Source organism: Salmo salar, chromosome 03 (assembly GCF_965601325.2).
Source record: "Salmo salar chromosome 03, fSalSal1, whole genome shotgun sequence".
Classification (NCBI taxonomy): Eukaryota; Metazoa; Chordata; class Actinopteri; order Salmoniformes; family Salmonidae; genus Salmo; species Salmo salar.
Window position 1 is genome coordinate 66,335,036 of NC_138293.1, and position 19,698 is coordinate 66,354,733.

A 19,698-nucleotide genomic window follows, 5' to 3' on the forward strand; every position below is an offset into this window, starting at 1 on the left:
GATTGACAATTACATACCATTACTAAATATGTTGTAATGAGACGCTGAATATCCTTTCTTAGTTTTTATCACTTTAACATTATTTACCTCAGAACCCTATGCAGTAGTGACCCGTCATTTAGGGCGGTTTTATGCCTCACATTTTCAGCAAAAAAATACATACCCACTATCAGCCTCCACAATCCCCTGACCTCAACTGAAGTGAGATTGTTATGGACGAGTCGAAACGCAGAGTGAAGGAAAAGCAGTCAACGAGTACTCAGCATATATGGGAACTCTTTCATGACTGTTGGAAAAGCATTCCAGGTGAAGCTGGTTGAAAGAATGCCAAGAGTGTGCAAAGCTGTCATCAAGGCAAAGAGTGGCTATTTGAAGAATCTCAAATATAAAATATATTTGGATTCGTATAACACTTTTTTGGTTACTACATGATTCCATATGTGTTATTTCATAGTTTTGATGTCTTCACTATTGTCCTACTATGTAGAAAATAGTAAAAATAACAAAAATCCATGAATGAGTAGGTGTGTCCAAACTTTTGATCAATATTAGAGAAATTCATTCCAAGTCCACATAACTAATAACAATAACCTAATGTAAAATTACATCCCATAGATTTCAATATGATCATTTGAAGTTAGTTAATTTATTGTATTTACAAAACACTTTTCATGTCCTTCTTTTTTAAATGTTGAGGTGTCAGTTTTTGTTCAATAGTCTAGGTAACCATGCTGCTGGTAGCCTGTGTGACAAATTGATCCTTCACTTGATTGCAACTTTTTGTACATTTACATTTTCTAGACATTTAACAGAAGCTCTTATCCAGAGCGACTTACAGTAGGGAATGCATACATTTCTTTTCATACTGGTCCCCCGTGGGAAACGAACTTACAACCCTGGTGTTGCAAACACCATGCTCTACCAACTGAGCCACACGGGACCACTTGTGCATATGAACATCTTTGAGACAAGTCCGAAGGCTCTATTGAACAACCATATCTACTAGAGTGATTGTGTGATCTGCAATCGGCTAAACACAAAGGCCACAATAATTGCTACAAAATATGACTCCATTTTAGATCAGACAGCAGGCTCAATCAACCAATGACATCATTGGTTGAACTCTCCCAGGTGCAAAAATGAAATAAATACAGCTATAGCCATAATTATGTCTGACACACCTTCTCATCACTCATAATTATGTAGTTTCCCTTTAAGAACATACATTGGAGATTGATAATATTACATTGTATTGTATTGTATTTTATTTTATTTTATTGTATTACACACTCTAAACTTATTCCACGGATCCCTTGGCCAAAATTAGTTTAATCTGTTGTTAGAAATACTCATTTGGAGATACGTTTGCGGACCCCCGCAATACCTCCATGGACCAGACTGGTTTGGTTTGATCCTCTGTTCCATATCCGGCCTACGGAAGCTCCACAACATGAACGTGAGCTCTCATACTGTACGTTCTCTGAGTTTTCTGTTGTGCCCATAGAGAATGATAGAGGCCTTTAGTGGCCAAAAGCACCGTTGAGGGCTTCCATCATGCTTCTGCCATTTTAAAGTAGGCCTAGTCAAAGTAGTCAACTGGGTGGGGATTCCTATGGGCTGTAGCCTCAATGGCGCTGCTGTTACAGACGCTAAAATGGCACAGCTATAAAGATTAGTCCTCTATCTATATCTATGAGTGTGCCTCTTTGATAACTCCATGGTATGCCTAGGTATCTCTTATATGAAAGGTTGAGAGTGCCCTCTGCTGGAGATTTGATTGAGGGGGGAAATTATCCAGGAACTGCTTCCAATAAAAAGAAAGCGCCACAACGTGCCAGATAGTAACAGCAGAGGGCGCTGCTAGATTTGTAATAGGAAGACCTCATTTTGCCTTGATGCGTGGCTGTATTGTACACATTTCTGACCATATTACAACTCTACTAATATGGAACTTATTAGGCCTATGAGAAACATGAAACGTGTCGTATTGGCTATTGAGGATCATTATTGTCAGTTTGCACTTGCCCACGAACTTACCTAACCTGTAATCATCCTTTATTGAAATTAGAGTATCCTTAAATATCCATAGGCCTATACCCTACAGCCCCAATAGGCACAATCAATAAAGGAAGAGAATATGTCGAACTCCAAATCCTCCTTGCCAGTTAGGGGTCTATAACGATATGTTGCTTTGAGTTAAATTGTTACGGTCATCGGCACCATGAACTTCACCAAGTACCAAGACATTTTAGCCAAAAACCTGGTTGCCTAGAGAGGCTGACATTTGGCCGCAAGTGGATCTTACAGCAAGACAATGACCCCAAGCACACATCAAAATCCACAAAGAAATGGTCAATTGACCACAAAATCAACAAATCAGGGGGTGCTGGGGAGGGTGCTGGGGGGGTGCTGGGGGGGGTGCTGGGGTACTGAAAACAGGCGGGGGGGGGCAATCATTTTGACCCTAGATGTTTAGATGTTGTATTACTTGTATACTCTTTCTCTGAGCAATTATGTTAGTAGGCCTATAAGATGAGGGGAAATAAGAAACCTGCACACTGATCTTACTAGTATCACTGCTCTTTATTAAGCTTTACGTCTCGGCCTCAAGGCCTTGGTGAACTAGAGATAGCTCAGATGTGAACTAGAGATAGCTCAGATGTGAACTAGAGATAGCTCAGATGTGAACTAGAGATAGCTCAGATGTGAACTAGAGATAGCTCAGATGTGCGAGTGCCTGATCAATTTTGAATATTAGTAGGCCTATAAAATAATATAATTGTCCCATTTTTTTTTAGCATACAATATCGCTCAGTATTTGTATTATGTATTTTATACAGTGTTTTGTGCACATCTTAATCAAATCAAATTGTATTTGTCACACGTGCAGAATACAACAGGTGTTAACTTTACCGAGAAATGCTTACTTACGAGCCCTTTCCCAACAATGCAGAGTAAGTAAGAAAAATGGGTGACAATCATTTGGTCAAAAGTAAACCTTTCCATTCACATTATATTATCTCAGTAAAATCTGTGACGCTTGGCTTTACAGCCTACTAACATGACCCCACCCATCGCTGTCTTTAGGGAGTGTACTTTAAAAACGCTGCTCAAACAAAGTATAAGTGCACAGGTTAACCTCCATTAAGAACCCTGTCAACGCAACCTCATAGCCAGCAACATGGTTGAGTGGACAGACTTTGAGCGCGCCACAATCCAAAGCATCTTCTCAAAGATGGACTACGATGACGTGGGCCCCGCGGCTCTTTCCAGGTTGGTTGCCTACAAATTATTGGAATTAGTCATGTTGTTAACGCTTTTCTAGACGCGTTATTATTTGACATATGCGCGTAATTTACACGTAATGGACATCTCCAAACGACAAAATCATTCATTTCTGTGCGTTAAGTGTATGCATATATCACATTTGTGTAATTCTTGACTGTTTATTATTTCTACAGGTGTCTGGTCGTGTACCCCTGGACCCAGAGGTATTTCGGTAACTTCGGAAACCTGTACAACGCCGCTGCCATCCAGGGAAACCCAATGGTCGCCGCTCACGGAAAGACCGTCCTGCGCGGACTGGACCGGGCTGTCAAGAACATGGATGACATCAAGGCCACCTACGCAGAGCTGAGCGTGCTGCACTCCGAGAAACTGCACGTGGATCCCGACAATTTCAGGGTAAATTAGTTATCCTTTTCTAATTCACACGGTCACATTATATTTGCCTATCTATTATAGTAGTGTGGCAGAATGCGTTTATTACATGTCCATTTGCTCCTTTCTTTTGCAGCTGCTGGCTGACTGCCTTACTATTGTCGTTGCTGCGAGAATGGGTGCTGACTTCACCGCTGATGTTCAGGGCGCTTTCCAGAAGTTCCTGGCCGTCGTGGTGAGCTCCCTGGGCAGACAGTACCACTAGAGCCCCTCCACTCAGAGACGGACGACCACCAGAGGACCAACAAGCTCAGAGGACCAACAAGCGCATTTGTTTAGAGGCACATGTTGTTCCTTCTACTAAAGCAAATAAAATCTTCCGCAAGTGAATATTTTTTATCTGTGCCTTATTTTTCTTGCATGAACATCAATTTTTTTTTAACTAGGCAAGTTATTTATGAACAAATTCTTATTTTCAACGAAGGACAAGGTACGAACTGCCTTGTTCAGGGGCAGAAAGACAGATTTGTACCTTGTCGATTCGAACTTGCAACTTCTCAGTTACTAGTCCAAAGCTCTAACCACTAGGCTAGGCTGCCGCCTCATTAGGATGGCACATATGCTTTATTAACTAAGTGTGTAAATATTTCCACCTTATGAATCAGATATTGATCATGTGCAATATATACAAATATTTAGCAAATAACTAAAATATTTTTCAGATAACAACACAGACATGTAACATTAGCTGTGCATGAACTAACCCATGCAACTAATAAATACAGACGTGTGTTTAATGGTGCAGAATTGATATAATGCGTTTAAATGATATCATGACTTTCAATGATTCATTCCTGATTAAACAATCATCTAATTCATAAAAATTCAAGAGAACTTTTCATAACAGATCTGGTATTCAATGTTAGTTGTTAGTGTGGCAAGAAATTGTTGTTTAAACCTAAACTCCCTAGTTGCTACAGTTGAAGTCGGAAGTTTACATACACTTATGTTGGAGTCATTAAAACTTGTTTTTCAACCACTCCAAAAATGTCTTGTTAACAAACTATAGTTTTGGCAAGTCGGTTAGGACATCTACTTTGTGCATGACACAAGTAATTTTTCCAACAATTTTTACAGACAGATTAGTTCACTTATAATTCCCTGTATCACAATTCCGGGAGGTCAGAAATGTACATACACTAAGTTGACTGTGCCTGTAAACAGCTTGGACAATTCCAGAAAATGATGTCATAGCTTTAGAAGCTTCTGATAGGCTAATTGACATCATTTGAGTCAATTGTAGGTGTACCTGTGGATGTATTTCAAGGCCTACCTTCAAACTCAGTGCTTCTTTGCTTGACATCATGGGAAAATCAAAAGAAATCAGCCAAGACCTCAGAAAAAACATTGTAGACCTCAACAAGTCTGGTTCATCCTTGGGAGCAATTTCCAAATGCCTGAATGTACCACATTCATCTATACAAACAATAGTACGCAAGTATAAACACCATGGGACCATGCAGCCGTCATACCACTCAGGAAGGAGACGCATTCTGTCTCCTAGAGATGAACGTAAATTGGTGCGAAAAGTGCAAATCAATCCCAGAACAACAGCAAAGGACCTTGTGAATATGCTGGAGGAAACAGGTACAAAAGTATCTATATCCACAGTAAAACGAGTCCTATATCGACATAACCTGAAAGGCCGCTCAGGAAGGAAGAAGCCACTGCTCCAAAACCGCCAAAAAAATGCCAGACTACAGTTTGCAACTGCACATGAGGACAAAGATCGTACTTTTTGGAGAAATGTCCTCTGGTCTGATGTAACAAAAATAGAACTGTTTGGCCATAATGACCATCGTTATGTTTGGAGGAGAAAGGGGGAGGCTTGCAAGCCGAAGAACACCATCCCAACTGTGAAGCACGGGGGTGGCAGCATCATGTTGTGGGGGTGCTTTGCTGCAGTAGGGACTGGTGCACTTCATAAAATAGATGGCATCATGAGGCGGGAAAATTTAGTGGATATATTGAAGCAACATCTCAAGACATCAGTCAGGAAGTTAAAGCTTGGTCGCAAATGGGTCTTCCAAATGGACAATGACCCCAAGCATACTTCCAAAGTTGTGGCAAAATGGCTTAAGACAACAAAGTCAAGGTATTGGAGTGGCCATCACAAAGCCCCAACCTCAATCTTATAGAAAATGTGTGGGCAGAACTGAAAAAGTGTGTGCGAGCAAGGAGGCCTACAAACCGCATTCAGTTACACCAGCTCTGTCAGGAAGAATGGGCCAAAATTCACCCAACTTATTGTGGGAAGCTGTGGAAGGCTACCCAAAACGTTTGACCCAAGTTTAATAATTTAATGGTAATGCTACCAAATACTAATTGAGAGTACAGTATGTAAACTTCTGAGCCACTGGGAATGTGAAGAAAGAAATAAAAGCTGAAATAAATCATTCTCTCTACTATTATTCTGACATTAAACATTCTTAAAATTAAGTGGTTATCCTAACTGACATAAAACAGGGAATTTGAACTTGGATTAAATGTCAGGAATTGTGAAAAACTGAGTTTAAATGTATTTTGTTAAGGTGTATGTAAACTTCCGACTTCAACTATACATCGATTTTGGGAATTAATAATATATACCCATTGATTCTTAAAGAATATAACTTGTAAATGCCTCATTAGCTCAGTTCAACTGTCGGTACCCCATTAGAACCCAAAATATAAGCTTGTTTTACTCTTTTACTCTGTTTGCAAACAAATTAAATGTAAACAGACACTGTATAGCCTCAAAACATGGTTAACACTATCATTTTGATATCATGGATAGTCAGTCCTTGCATCCATAGCTCTGTCTACGATTTTGAGAGTGGCCACATTTCTCTATGCCCATCCCTCAGCTTTTTACCAAAACAGACCATGACTACTTTGATATTGTTTCAGTTAAGGATTGTAGCTTTATCCAGATCAACATGAGATACATTTTTGTTTATTAATAACAATAAATCAGTTAGTCAAAAGAACCCTATAAAATACAAAATACATTTATCAGAGGCACCTCCTGTCCTTGACAACTTTGAGTTTAGGAAATTGTATTTTATAAATACTATCAATCCATTCCTAATATATACATAGTCCTTAATTAGCCTAATATATATTACTTTGTTATATCAAATAGTTTTTTCCATTTTGTTTATGTGGTCCTATGTCAAATGGTTTGTTCAATCTTGTTTATCAGTAGCAAGTTCTAAGAAAGCCATTTGATTGATCTATAGGCTACTATTTCGTTTTTTTACTTTTAAACTTTTAATGCTAACTTCTCTAAGGACCGCTTTTTGTGGAAATGTTTGGCATATAGTCTCCATTTTCTTTATGAATACCTTTTTGACTTTCGATGTCTTTCAGACTTGCAAACAGCAACTTATTTAATCATATCAGGTCCTGTGCTCTACAAAACAACTAATTAAAAACCAAAGTAAAGACCAAAAAATTATGTGCGTTTTAACATTTAATTATATTTTAGAACAATACAGAGTTGATCAATGCTGCAATCCGTCTGGTCTGATGCCTTCTGTCCACATCTTATCGGTACTTCTCAGACAAAGCCCGGCCCACCGCTGCCAGGAACTTGTCCATGGCCACATGTGCTTCGGGGTTGAAATCATTGGGGAACAAGATAGCCAGCACCACCAAGATGTTGTGGGACAGGATCTACAGGACGAAAGGAATGGAGATTAGTACGCTACATGTTTTAATAGGATATTTTATTTAAGAATCTATGTTGTCCATTTTACTGTAAAGAGTACCCGATATATTTTAGATGCATTTTAACTATACCTTTTCATTTGGTGTCAACGGTAAAGAAATGATTATAAATAATGCTGTGACTGTCCTGACCTTGAAGTTGGCGGGATCGACACGCAGCTTGAAGGCATGCAGCTCGCTGAGGGCGAGGAGACCTGCGCTGATGTCGTCGATGCTGGCCACGGCTAAACTGATGCCTCCCATGATGGTCCCACCATGCTTCCTGACTGGGGCAGAGCCGGGGCTCAAGTCCTTCCAGTGGGAGAAGTAGGTCTTGGTCTGGGGGTACACAACCAGCGTCCTGCACCGGAAGAAAAAAACATGTCAAGAAAGATGGAACGCTAACACCAAACAGTCTACATTTTTACTTCAAAAACAGCTATAAGATTAGCAGCATGACAGCCATTACCGAGACAGAGCATCGCAGCCGATGTCCTCAGCCTTGCCGGATACCTTGGCCCAGAAGGCCCTGACCATTTTCTTGTCCTTAGCGGTGAGACTCATGGTTGTCGTTAAAGACGATACTGGAGTAGAAGTTCAGTGATGAGCTCTTACAAACCAAGGCTTTTTATATTAGCCGCGAGCCCCACCCAATGCAGACCCACCTCCAAGATAAACAAGATAAAACATGCCCTTTGTTAATGTTCAATAGGCACAATCCCTCACAAGTTATTTCATTTATTTGCTTATTTTACTGGACAAAAACACAAGTTGGTACAATCCTCCATACAAGACTTACAAAGACATTGTTAGCACCTTCTGAGCAGCACACAATATCAAACACACAGGGTAGAGATGGATAAAAAAAATATGAAGAAATACATGATTATCACAGTCAATGAAGTCCACGAAATTATTTAGTATTAGAGATGTGTTGAGAGGTTTTTTAATGCTGGTAGTTTTCACAAGGGAGTCAGTAATTTCCATATTTTATTTCAGTACAAAAAAATTCAATATTAGTTTATTTATTGATCACTCTGGCGTTATGGTATTTACCCAATAAAGAGAAAAGTCTAATTGTATTGTCAATAGCTAAATTGCCTGTATCATAAGTAAGAAATAGAAGCCTGTATTCAGAAATATGGAAAAGTTGGCAGTAGCGATGCATTACTCCAAAATAGATTGGAATAGTGCAATTATACAAATAAATATTACATGGGTCGACCTTACTAGCACAGAATGAACATAGAGGTGAAATATCAATTTATTTGTTTAGAAATGTATTACAAGGATAAAAATGATGTAATATCTTAGTAGGCTATTTAATATATCTTAGTAATATATTCATATCGTAGTTATATCTTACTAATATCTGACTATAGGCATACACAGAGATAGTTGAAAAATGTTCCTCAGACAAAGTAATTGAATCCCCACCAAGTGTAATTAATGTGCAATAGGCCTATAAGTCCAGATAGTAGGCATATTACACATGTATTTTCATGTGTTGAGAATTGTATATTTCCCCACTATTTTGGGCTTATTTTTGTTAATATTTCTAATCATGTTAATGTAATAATTGGTATGTAACATAATACTTAAATTAATGATTTCATAATGGATTTTAGGACAGTGTATTATTGTCAAATTGCTTTTAAACATCTATGGTAAATAGTAAACCTTCACATTATTATCTGAGTAAAATCTGTGAGTCTTGGCTTATACAGCCCCTTACCATGACCCCACCCATCGCTGTCTCTAAGGAGGAGCGTTCCGATCCTTTTAAAAACGCTGCTCAAACTAAGACCAAGTGTATATGATTCGTTAGCCTCTGTGAAAGATACTTGCACAGCTAGCAACATGGTCCAGTGGACAGACTTTGAGCGCGCCACCATTCAGAGCGTCTTCGAGAAGATGGACTACGATGACGTAGGCCCCGCGGCTCTTTCCAGGTAGTGCGTTTAAAACTGTGGTCTACAAATTATTGGAATTAGTCATGTTATTATATTGTTATTAAATTAGTATGCGCTTGTTAATATGATTTTCAAGACGAAGTCGTATTTGAGACATGCTTGTAATTAACGCGTAATTGACATCTCCAAATTACACATTAATTGATTTCCGTAAGATATGTGTATGCAGATATCACGTTTGTGTAATTCTTGACTGTTTAATATTTCTACAGGTGTCTGGTCGTGTACCCCTGGACCCAGAGGTATTTCGGTAACTTTGGAAACCTGTACAACGCCGCTGCCATCCAGGGAAACCCAATGGTCGCCGCTCACGGAAAGACCGTCCTGCGCGGACTGGACCGGGCTGTCAAGAACATGGATGACATCAAGGCCACCTACGCAGAGCTGAGCGTGCTGCACTCCGAGAAACTGCACGTGGATCCAGACAACTTCCGGGTAAAGTTAAATCTTCTACTTCACACAAGGTACTTGTCTATCTATGGTGTGGCAGAATGCGTTTTCTTACATGTCCATTTGCTCCTTTCTTTTGCAGCTGCTGGCTGACTGCCTTACTATTGTCGTTGCTGCGAGAATGGGTGCTGACTTCACCGCTGATGTCCAGGGCGCTTTCCAGAAGTTCCTGGCCGTCGTGGTGAGCTCCCTGGGCAGACAGTACCACTAGAGCCCCTCCACTCAGAGACGGACGACCACCAGAGGACCAACAAGCTCAGAGGACCAACAAGCTCAGAGGACCAACACGCGCTGATCATTTGTTTAGAGGCACATGTTGTTCCTTCTACTAAAGCAAATAAAATCTGCAAAATAATATTTTTATCTGTGCCTTTTTTTTTCATGCATGAACATAAATACGGTGGCACATATAGCAGACAAATAGGTATAATATGGTAATATGATAGGCTATGGGTGTGAATATCGCAAAAACCTTGTTAACCAGATATGGATAATGTGCAATATATACAAATATTTAGCAAATAACTAATATTTTTTTTGCAATTAACAACACTGACATGTTACATTAGCTGTGCATGAGCGAACCATATAATGAAGACAAACGTGTGTCCAGAGATGCAGCATTGATACATTGAGTCAAATAAGAGCAGAGCTGCAATGATAAATTCCTGTTCAATTACACACAATCGTCATTCATAAAGGTTCAACATAACTTTTCAGAACAGATCTGTTATTCAACGTTTGGTTGATGTATTAGTGTGGCAAGGAATTGTTGAATGGTCGAGAGGTTAACCAGATCAAAATGACATACTTTATCAGAGGCACCTCCTGTCATGGCCAGCTTTGGAACCGTCATAACCTTACGAAAAGTGTTCAGATCGGAATCTATTAAAGTCATTAGAATACAGATTATTAAATCAATGAGTTAATCAACCAATAATCTTAAGAAATTCAACAAGATATAGCGGCTGTGTATTTCATTTTACATCATGTATAAATGCAACATGTAACTTTTCACATTTTATGAAAACTGAACCACATTTGTTTATAAAAATGCATGAACAATATGTTACAACTTTAGCATGATCAGCAAAACCACTAGGTTATGTTTTACACGTTATATACGTTTAGGACATTTTTATGTGTATAGGAAATGTAATTAATAAATAATATAAATCAATTCGTAATATATATATAATATATATATATATATATATATATATATATATATATATATATATATAGTCCTTAATTAGCCTAATTATCTAACATATATTATTTTTGTATATCAAATTGTTTTTGTTTATGTGGTCCTATGTCAAATAGTTTGTTCAATATTGTTTATCAGTAGCAAGTTCTAAGTGAGCCATTTGATTAATCTATAAGCTACTATTTCAACTTCGTTCCCCTTCTCGAATTTTTAAATGTTACTTTTTAAACTTTTACTGCTAACTTCTCATTAACAGTAGACTAATGAATCAATTAATGAATCAACCAATATTTCTAAGAAATTAAACAAGATATACTGTGTATTTCATTTTAAATAGTGTCAAAATTTGACATTTAACTTTTGACATTTTATGGAAACTGAACCACATTGGTTAATAAAAATTAATTAATAATATGTTGCAAATATAGCATGATCAGCCAATCAAAATCATTAGATTATGTTTCACGTTTTAGTTTTATAGATAATATCTGATTACAATCTATTCATAATGTTTACAAATAATATGTTGGTAGTCTATCAAATCCTTTTTCGATGTTGTTTACAAGCATTTCGCTACACCCGAAATAACATCTGCTAAACATGTGTATGTGACAAATAACATTTGATTTGATTTGTTTGTTTGTCAAATTGTTTGTTCAATCTTGATTTTCAATAGCAAGTTCGAGGAGGGCTATTTGATTCATCTATAGGCTACTGCCGGTATTTGTACTGTGAGTTCCTCGTTACCTCTTTTATATTTTTGGACTACCTACGAAACCTTTACTGCAAACTTGTTAGAGGACTGCTCATGGACATGCGGCAATGTTTTGCATTTTCTCAGTTTTCTTTATGAATACGTTTTTGCATTTCGTCAAGATTTTCAGAAATAGTTATTCCAGCCTTAAAAATAGCAACGTATTTCATCATATCAAGTCTAGACGCTACAACACGACTCATTAAAAAGCAAAGTAAAGAACAGATAACGTGGTTATGTGCGTTTGAACATTTATTCATAATTTAGAACAAGACAGATCATCGAGCACATGCTGCCATATGTCTGGTCTGATGATGCCCCATAGTTTATCTGTACTTTTCGGCCAGAGCCAGGGCCAGGGCGGCCAGGAACTTGTCCACGGACGCATGAACCTCTGGGGTGAAGTCGCGGCGAACAAAATGGCCAGCTCCACCAATATGTTGTGGGAGAGTCAGAATCTACAAGAGGAAATACATGGAAATTAGTTCGTATGCATCTTTAATGTAGGGTATTTTAGCCTATGTTGTCTATTTTACTGTAAAACGTAGCCTACTAAAATGTAAATAAATATTATACTGTCCTCACTTGAAGTTGGCTGGGTCTATACGCAGCTGGAAGGCGTGCAGCTCGCTGAGGGTGAGGAGACCTGCGGTGAGGTCGTCGATCTTGGCCACGGCTTCCTGACCAGGGCAGAACCGGGGCTCAGGTCCGGCCAGTGGGAGAAGTATGTCTTGGTCTGGGGGTACACCACCAGCATTCTGCACGGGAGGAAAAATACATGTCGAGATTGAAGGCTAGCTAACACCAAATTGTATATTCTAAAACAACAATATAGTAGTTGGATAATTCCATTACCTAGAAAGAGCCTCGCATCCGAGATCCTCAGCCTTGCCGGACACCTTGGCCCAGAAGGCCCTGACCACTGCCTTGTTCTTAGCGGTGAGACTCATTGTTGTCTTTAGAGAGGATACTGAAGTAAAAGTTCAGCGATGAGCTGTTACAAAACGAACGCTTTTATATTAAACAAGCCGCATGGCACACCCGAGACCCACCTCCAAGATACGTGCCAACTTCAACGTATTCCATTTTTTTTGTTGAAATTGGAGTATTGCCAATTTTCCTAGATAAGAAGTTGAAACACAAATGACTCGTTTTTAAAACGTAAGGTTTAACATGTTCAAGACACTTACACATTGAGATGTACGGGGATGGGCCTCGTTTCCCAGGTGCGATGTAATTTAAGCATTACGATGATCCCACCAGATGCTTCCTTATTTACGAGCCAACTTTATAAGAGTGTGTTGTTTCCCAAATAAGCACATAGAGAGAATGTTCGCTAAGTGCGTCGATGCTGATATAATACAAAGATAAGCAGCGCTGCTCTCGGATCAGCTCTCTCACCTTAACATAAGAATTATTCCACAATAATACTGACCACGGATCAGCACCTAGAGACAAATTGCCACCTATGGCTGCAAATAGGCTATTTAGCCTATGCTTTCCCAAAAATAATACACTAAATTACATATTGGGCGCATCATTCCTCACATGTTGTCACACATCATGAAACACACTGAGACAAAAATGACCTAGTTGCAAAATATAACTCAATTGACTGAAGATGAAATTGATTTCAATATGATTTAAATAGCCTACACAGGCCCATGTAGCCTATGTATCTTTCAATGCAGTCATCTCGATTTTATCCTTCACTTGTTTGTAACAATTGCAAATACTTTGGCAACTTCGTATTTTTTGTCGACTTCGTTCTGCAGTTACCGGCAGTCACAGTCAGACAGATAGCCTAAACATATTGATTCTACGTTTAGCGGAGATTTGGAAATAAAGTGACCGGGAAGTGCAAAAAAGTATCAGGCTCACTCGTAGATATGCTGTTTTCAAGAGCCACGTTACTGACGAAGGCTCTGGGAATCACCTCGGCTATTAAAGATAAACCGCAAGAAGGTTCTAACGATAATCTTAACGCTAAGAAGGCTCTATGAAACAAGACCCTCCAAATTACCCATAATTGGGGACAGGCTTATGGGGCCAATGTATGACAGAGATTTCATTTGGTATATGTCTTATTTATTTGATGCGTAATTATCGTAAACAATGGGTAATAATTGGAATAAGAATGTTGTATGATTTTATATGAGCGAGACTGATTTAGATTGACTAAAGTGAATAAATTGATTTCTAATCCTGACCCCGCAATTAATTAATATCAAAAAATGATTTACTGACTGGTGGTTATAGTAGTTCACGAAGCTAGCACTGAATAATATACAACTACTGTTATCTACAGGCTGTATCACATCCGGCGGTGATTGTCCCATAGGGCGGTCCACAGTTGGCCCAGCATCGTCCGGGTTTGGCCGGGATAGGCCGTCATTGTAAATAAGAATTTGTTCTTAACTGAGTTGCATAGTTAAATAAAGGTTAAAAAACGTCTTGATGGTGCTTTTATAAGGTACTAATGAAAGAGACACATATTGCCGGTGTGAAACTTTTCCATACGTCGACCTCAGTTGCCGTTTGGGCATTTGGCAGAACTATGATGATTTGCTGTTGGTCGATAAGACCAGCTGGCAGGCAAGGAATGGTAGATTACCATTAACGTTTTGCGGACATTTAATGTCGTTTTTGGCATGAATCCTCCAACTTTGATTCGTCCACTTGGTCGGAGGGATTCAATAGAAATGAAAACGCCCCAGTGCCGGACACTGACAGATCTCACAGATCAGAGGACACATAACAAATTCAACATGGTTGACTGGACAGCTGAAAAGTGGAAGCTCATCATAGAGACCTGGGACAAAATCAACGTCAAAGTGGTCGGACCCCATCCTTTGAGAAGGTCGGCTTATAATAATGCAAGGAAATAAATAATATTGATAATATATCATTTGACTGTTCTAGTCTTGTTTTAGATGTGTGTGCAATTCTATGGATTTATTGAATTAAATTGATTCATTTATATTTACATTTACATTACATTTAAGTCATTTAGCAGACGCTCTTATCCAGAGCGACTTACAAAATGGTGCATTCACCTTATAATATCCAGTGGAACAACCACTTTACAATAGTGCATCTAAATATTTTAAGGGGGGGGGGGGGGGGGGGGTTAGAAGGATTACTTTATCCTATCCTAGGTATTCCTTAAAGAGGTGGGGTTTCAGGTGTCTCCGGAAGGTGGTGATTGACTCCGCTGTCCTGGCGTCGTGAGGGAGCTTGTTCCACCATTGGGGTGCCAGAGCAGCGAACAGTTTTGACTGGGCTGAGCGGGAACTGTGCTTCCTCAGAGGTAGGGGGGCCAGCAGGTTTGGGTGTAGGGCCTGATCAGAGCCTGAAGGTATGGAGGTGCCGTTCCCTTCACAGCTCCGTAGGCAAGCACCATGGTCTTGTAGCGGATGCGAGCTTCAACTGGAAGCCAGCGGAGAGAGCGGAGGAGCGGGGTGACGTGAGAGAACTTGGGAAGGTTGAACACCAGACGGGCTGCGGCGTTCTGGATGAGTTGTAGGGGTTTAATGGCACAGGCAGGGAGCCCATTATATGATGCATCTCATAATGTAATGTGTATTTTCCAGGTGTCTTATTGTATATCCATGGACTCAGAGATACTTTGGTACCTTTGGAGACTTAAACAGCACAGAGGTTATCATGGGCAATAAAAAATTGCCAACGGTCTCGAGCGAGCTATGTAGAATATGGATAACATCAAGAACACCTACGCCGAGCTGAGCGTTCTGCACTCTGAGAAACTTCATGTGGATCCCGACAACTTCAGGGAAAGATTTTGGAGTTGAAAAGACGTGTAATGTGAGTACTAATGGGCGTGCCTAAAACAAATTAACAATACGTTTTACCTAATTGATTTACATCCAAGAGAATACTGCTGTTGCAAATAAATGACTAACGTTTCAATAGTTTCCTTCTCCCAGCTGCTGGGCGACTGCCTCTCCATTGTTTTGGCCTGCCAGATGGGGCGCGCCTTCACGCCAGACGTCCAAGCGGCCTGGCAGAGGTTCCTGACCGTGGTCGTCTCTGCGCTGGGCAGACAGTACCACTAGAGACAAGTTCTATTGTGGAATACACATATATATTTTATTATAGAAGACATTTTGTATGAATAATAAAATATATTGTTATGCACACGTCCATGCTCTTCACTTTATTCTGTTTGAGGGGACAGTAAAATGGGGTCATTAGAAAATGTAGCCAAGCCTACTTTAACTCTTATGTCGTTGGCCTAAGTGAGATTGAGAAACCTCTCTTTGACGCTGGGGTCACGAGAGAGAGTAGATTTGGTAAAATATCACATGTTGCAACGAGCTCTTATCAACGGAATAATCAGTATATTCCTCGGTATTATGTTATTTTAGTAATTATATCAAAACATTCCTTGTTTTCTAATACACTACCGTAGGAAAAGTAACGTAGTCTATCAGAAAATATGTTGCCCAGGTTAACTTTTACATGCCTCAGGTAGGCGGAATTTGCATAAACAATAAACAGTCAAAAGTTTGGACACACCTACTCATTCAAGAGTTTTTCTTTATTTGACCTATTTTCTACATCAAAACTATGAAATAACACACATGGAATCATGTAGTAACAAAAAAGGTGTTATTAAGCAAATCAAAATATATTTAAGATTTTAGATTCTTCAAAGAGCCACGTTTGCCTTGATGACAGGTTTCAACACTCTTGGCATTCTCTCAACCAGCTTCACCTGTAATGCTTTTCCAACAGTCTTGAAGGAGTTCTCACATATGCTGAGCACTTGTTGGCTGCTTTTCCTTCACTCTGCCATCCAACTCATCCCAAACCATCTCAATTGATTTGAGGTTGGGTGATTGTGGAGGCCAAGTCATCTGATGCAGCACTCCATCACTCTCCTTCTTGGACAAATAGCCCTTACACAGCCTGAAGGTGTGTTGGGTCATTGTTCTGTTGAAAAACAAATGATAGTCCCACTAAGCGCAAACTAGATGGGATGGAGTAACGCTGCAGAATGCTGTGGTAGCCATGCTGGATAAGTGTGCCTTGAATTCTAAATAAATCACTGACATTGTCACCAGCAAAGCACACCCAAACCATCACACCTCATTTTTTACATTTTACATTTTAGTCATTTAGCAGACGCTCTTATCCAGAGTGACTTACAGTAGTGAATGCATACATTTCATTTCATACATTTTTTTTCTTCTTTTTTTCCTGTGCTGGCCCCCCGTGGGAATTGAACCCACAACCCTGGCGTTGCAAACACCATGCTCTACCAACTGAGCTACAGGGAAATGCTAACCTCCTCCTCCATACTTCATGGTGGGAACCACGTCTCACAAAGACATGGAGGTTGGAACCAAAAATCTACAATTTTGACTCATCAGACCAAAGGACAGATTTCCACGGTCTAATGTCCATTACTCTGTTTCTTGGCCCACTCATGTCTCTTCTTCTTATTAGTGTCCTTAATACGTAGTGGTTTCCTTGCAGCAATTCAACCATGAAGGCCTGATTCATGCAGTGTCCTCAGGAACAGTTCATGTTGAGATGTCTGTTGATTTGTTTAACACTTTTTTGGTTACTACATGATTCATTCGTGTTATTTCATAGTTTTGATGTCTTTACCATTATTCTACAACTGTCACGCCCTGATCTGTCTCACCTGTTCTTGTGATTGTCTCCACCACCTCCAGGTGTCGCTTATTTTCCCCAGTGTATTTATCCATGTGTTTCCTGTCTCGCTGTGACAGTTCGTCTTGTATGTTTTCAAGTCAACCAGCGTGTTTTTCCCGTGCTCCTGTTTTCTATTCTCTTTTTCTAGTCTCCCAGGTTTTGACCCTTGCTTGTTTTTCTGGACTCCGTACCCGCCAGCCTGACCCTTCTGCCTGCCCTGACATCGAGCCTGTCTGACCCTTCTGTCTGACCTGACATCGAGCCTGTCTGACCCTTCTGCCTGCCCTGACATCGAGCCTGTCTGACCCTTCTGCCTGCCCTGACATCGAGCCTGTCTGACCCTTCTGCCTGCCCTGACATCGAGCCTGTCTGACCCTTCTGCCTGTCCTGACATCGAGCCTGTCTGACCCTTCTGCCTGCCCTGACATCGAGCCTGTCTGACCCTTCTGCCTGCCCTGACATCGAGCCTGTCTGACCCTTCTGCCTGCCCTGACATCGAGCCTGTCTGACCCTTCTGCCTGCCCTGACATCGAGCCTGTCTGACCCTTCTGCCTGCCCTGACATCGAGCCTGTCTGACCCTTCTGCCTGTCCTGACATCGAGCCTGTCTGACCCTCTGTACCTCCTGGACTCTGATCTGGTTTTGACCTTTTGCCTGTCCACGACCATTCTCTTGCCTACTCCTTTTGGATTATAAATAAACTACAAAGACTCTAACCATCTGCCTCCTGTGTCTGCATCGGGGTGTCGCCTTGTGCCCTTATAACAACGTACAAAATAGGAGAAAATAAAGAAAAACCCTGGAATGAGTAAGTGTGTCCATACTTTTGACTGGTACTGTAGCTGAACGTTGGCATTCAAAATGGGTTTGAAGAGCAACGTGCTTAATGTTCGGAAAAGCACCTGAATTACGCAACGGCACTATTTAAACAAGACGACCCAAGAGGACTTTAACATTATTATAACATCATTACAACACATTAGGAAGTGTGTAGCGTTATCATTAGGCATGGTGCTGGAGCCATGCAAATCCTATCAGTAGGCCTGTAATGTTTTCAATACAAATGCAGATATAGGCTATTTTACTAGTTACATTTGGTGACGAAATAGGCTAATCGCGTTATGCTATGGGATAGGAAATAAAAAGGGTAAAAAATATTGGGAACATGACAATCATTGGCTCACCTTTCCTCGTTATCTCTCTGGTCGAGAGAAGTGGAGGTGCCGAGGTCAGAGTAGCCTTCACAGTAGTTTCACCAGTGCCACCCTTTCAAAAGCAAGTGAGATATACTTCAATTATACATGTATCATGCTTACCCAAACAATCAATATTATTCTTGACAAAACGTATGACTCCGATTTTGTCCACGCACCTAACAAATGGTGACATGCTCTCTATAAGCTGCTACTGTAACATCAGACTAGATATTGGTGAACAAAGCCTATGCCGGATATACCCTCATGCAAAGCACACACATATGCATTTACCTATTTTTAGGGAAATCTGAGTGACATCGCACGACGTGGTAAGGACTATAGAGATTCAGCAGCATGTGACTTGAACGACAGACCTGGCCTAACCGTAACTATTCACCTACTGAGAAAATGTATATCAATCAACCTTCAACACACCTTACCGGAAGGGGGTGCTGTGTCATTGTTGCCTTGCTGTTGCAGAGATAAGAACGCAATCTTGGCACTCAACCTTTGCCAAAGAGATGTCCATTATCATTTGTTTGGTACCACCCTTGACAAAACAGGGTCAGATTAATAAGAAGTACCTTCTGTACATTTTGGTCATTGGAGTAGGTCTATTTACTGAATGAATTAATTAATGTATTATCCAATTATTTAATTAATGATTACATAAACGAATTAATCAATGAATGAGTCAATAAAACAAATGAACGCCTAAATAGCCAAAATAATAGCAATCAGACATATTCCAAAGACCATTCCTTGTGCATAAAACGTCCAGCTTACAGTATTCATTATATTAGAAGAAGCATGAAAGACAGTGTTGCATCATGCATAATGTAGCCTTTAGATTCATGACAGTTTGAAGCATGATTGTTCCGTTTTCCAGCACTATCTTCATGACACTTACACATACTGTATATCCGTGCGTAAAGGGTAACATTTGTGATTGATCATAATGAAATAGCAATCTATTGATGGTACATAACGAATGGTTATCACCAAACTCTACATTGTGTA

At 39.9% G+C, this 19,698-nt stretch overlaps 3 protein-coding genes, 2 long non-coding RNA genes and 1 pseudogene across 6 annotated transcripts; 3 read left to right on the forward strand and 3 right to left on the reverse strand.

Moving 5' to 3' along the window:
• The first annotated feature begins 3,112 nt into the window (after positions 1–3,112).
• Positions 3,113–4,050, forward strand: LOC106601064 (hemoglobin subunit beta-like). The gene is made up of 3 exons (XM_014192974.3): positions 3,113–3,273; positions 3,462–3,684; positions 3,797–4,050. Exons 1-3 carry the CDS (start codon positions 3,182–3,184, stop codon positions 3,923–3,925), a joined length of 444 nt encoding a protein of 147 aa, XP_014048449.1. The 5' UTR covers positions 3,113–3,181; the 3' UTR covers positions 3,926–4,050.
• Positions 4,051–7,156: 3,106 nt separating this feature from the next.
• LOC106601065 (hemoglobin subunit alpha-1-like) lies at positions 7,157–8,031 on the reverse strand. The gene is made up of 3 exons (XM_014192975.3): positions 7,880–8,031; positions 7,564–7,771; positions 7,157–7,377 (listed from the first exon to the last, which is right to left on the reverse strand). The coding sequence occupies exons 1-3, from the start codon at positions 7,972–7,974 to the stop codon at positions 7,249–7,251; spliced, it is 432 nt and encodes a 143-aa protein (XP_014048450.1). The 5' UTR covers positions 7,975–8,031; the 3' UTR covers positions 7,157–7,248.
• Positions 8,032–9,203: 1,172 nt separating this feature from the next.
• On the forward strand, positions 9,204–10,188 carry LOC106601063 (hemoglobin subunit beta). The gene is made up of 3 exons (XM_014192973.3): positions 9,204–9,362; positions 9,596–9,818; positions 9,916–10,188. The coding sequence occupies exons 1-3, from the start codon at positions 9,271–9,273 to the stop codon at positions 10,042–10,044; spliced, it is 444 nt and encodes a 147-aa protein (XP_014048448.1). The 5' UTR covers positions 9,204–9,270; the 3' UTR covers positions 10,045–10,188.
• A 1,843-nt stretch (positions 10,189–12,031) lies between these two features.
• On the reverse strand, positions 12,032–14,773 carry LOC106601066 (hemoglobin embryonic subunit alpha-like; annotated as a pseudogene). The gene is made up of 3 exons (XR_014391936.1): positions 12,653–14,773; positions 12,383–12,555; positions 12,032–12,255 (listed from the first exon to the last, which is right to left on the reverse strand). The product of XR_014391936.1 is annotated as a hemoglobin embryonic subunit alpha-like (transcript).
• Positions 14,774–14,967: 194 nt separating this feature from the next.
• LOC106601050 (uncharacterized) lies at positions 14,968–15,957 on the forward strand. The gene is made up of 2 exons (XR_006769189.2): positions 14,968–15,622; positions 15,731–15,957. It is a non-coding gene; the product is annotated as an uncharacterized LOC106601050 (long non-coding RNA).
• LOC145877594 (uncharacterized) lies at positions 15,616–19,657 on the reverse strand. Its single transcript, XR_014391937.1, has 3 exons — positions 18,970–19,657; positions 18,667–18,748; positions 15,616–15,882 (listed from the first exon to the last, which is right to left on the reverse strand). It is a non-coding gene; the product is annotated as an uncharacterized LOC145877594 (long non-coding RNA).
• Positions 19,658–19,698: the final 41 nt, after the last annotated feature.

Coding starts and splice junctions, on each gene's coding strand:
- LOC106601065 (XM_014192975.3), bottom strand. CDS start 7,974: ATGAGTCTCACCGCTAAGGACAAGAAAATGGTCAGGGCCTTCTGGGCC. Junction 7,772..7,879: donor GGCTGCGATGCTCTGTCTCG/GTAATGGCTGTC, acceptor CTTCCGGTGCAG/GACGCTGGTTGTGTACCCCC. Junction 7,378..7,563: donor TCGATCCCGCCAACTTCAAG/GTCAGGACAGTC, acceptor TTCGTCCTGTAG/ATCCTGTCCCACAACATCTT.
- LOC106601063 (XM_014192973.3), top strand. CDS start 9,271: ATGGTCCAGTGGACAGACTTTGAGCGCGCCACCATTCAGAGCGTCTTC. Junction 9,363..9,595: donor GGCCCCGCGGCTCTTTCCAG/GTAGTGCGTTTA, acceptor ATATTTCTACAG/GTGTCTGGTCGTGTACCCCT. Junction 9,819..9,915: donor TGGATCCAGACAACTTCCGG/GTAAAGTTAAAT, acceptor TTTCTTTTGCAG/CTGCTGGCTGACTGCCTTAC.
- LOC106601064 (XM_014192974.3), top strand. CDS start 3,182: ATGGTTGAGTGGACAGACTTTGAGCGCGCCACAATCCAAAGCATCTTC. Junction 3,274..3,461: donor GGCCCCGCGGCTCTTTCCAG/GTTGGTTGCCTA, acceptor TTATTTCTACAG/GTGTCTGGTCGTGTACCCCT. Junction 3,685..3,796: donor TGGATCCCGACAATTTCAGG/GTAAATTAGTTA, acceptor TTTCTTTTGCAG/CTGCTGGCTGACTGCCTTAC.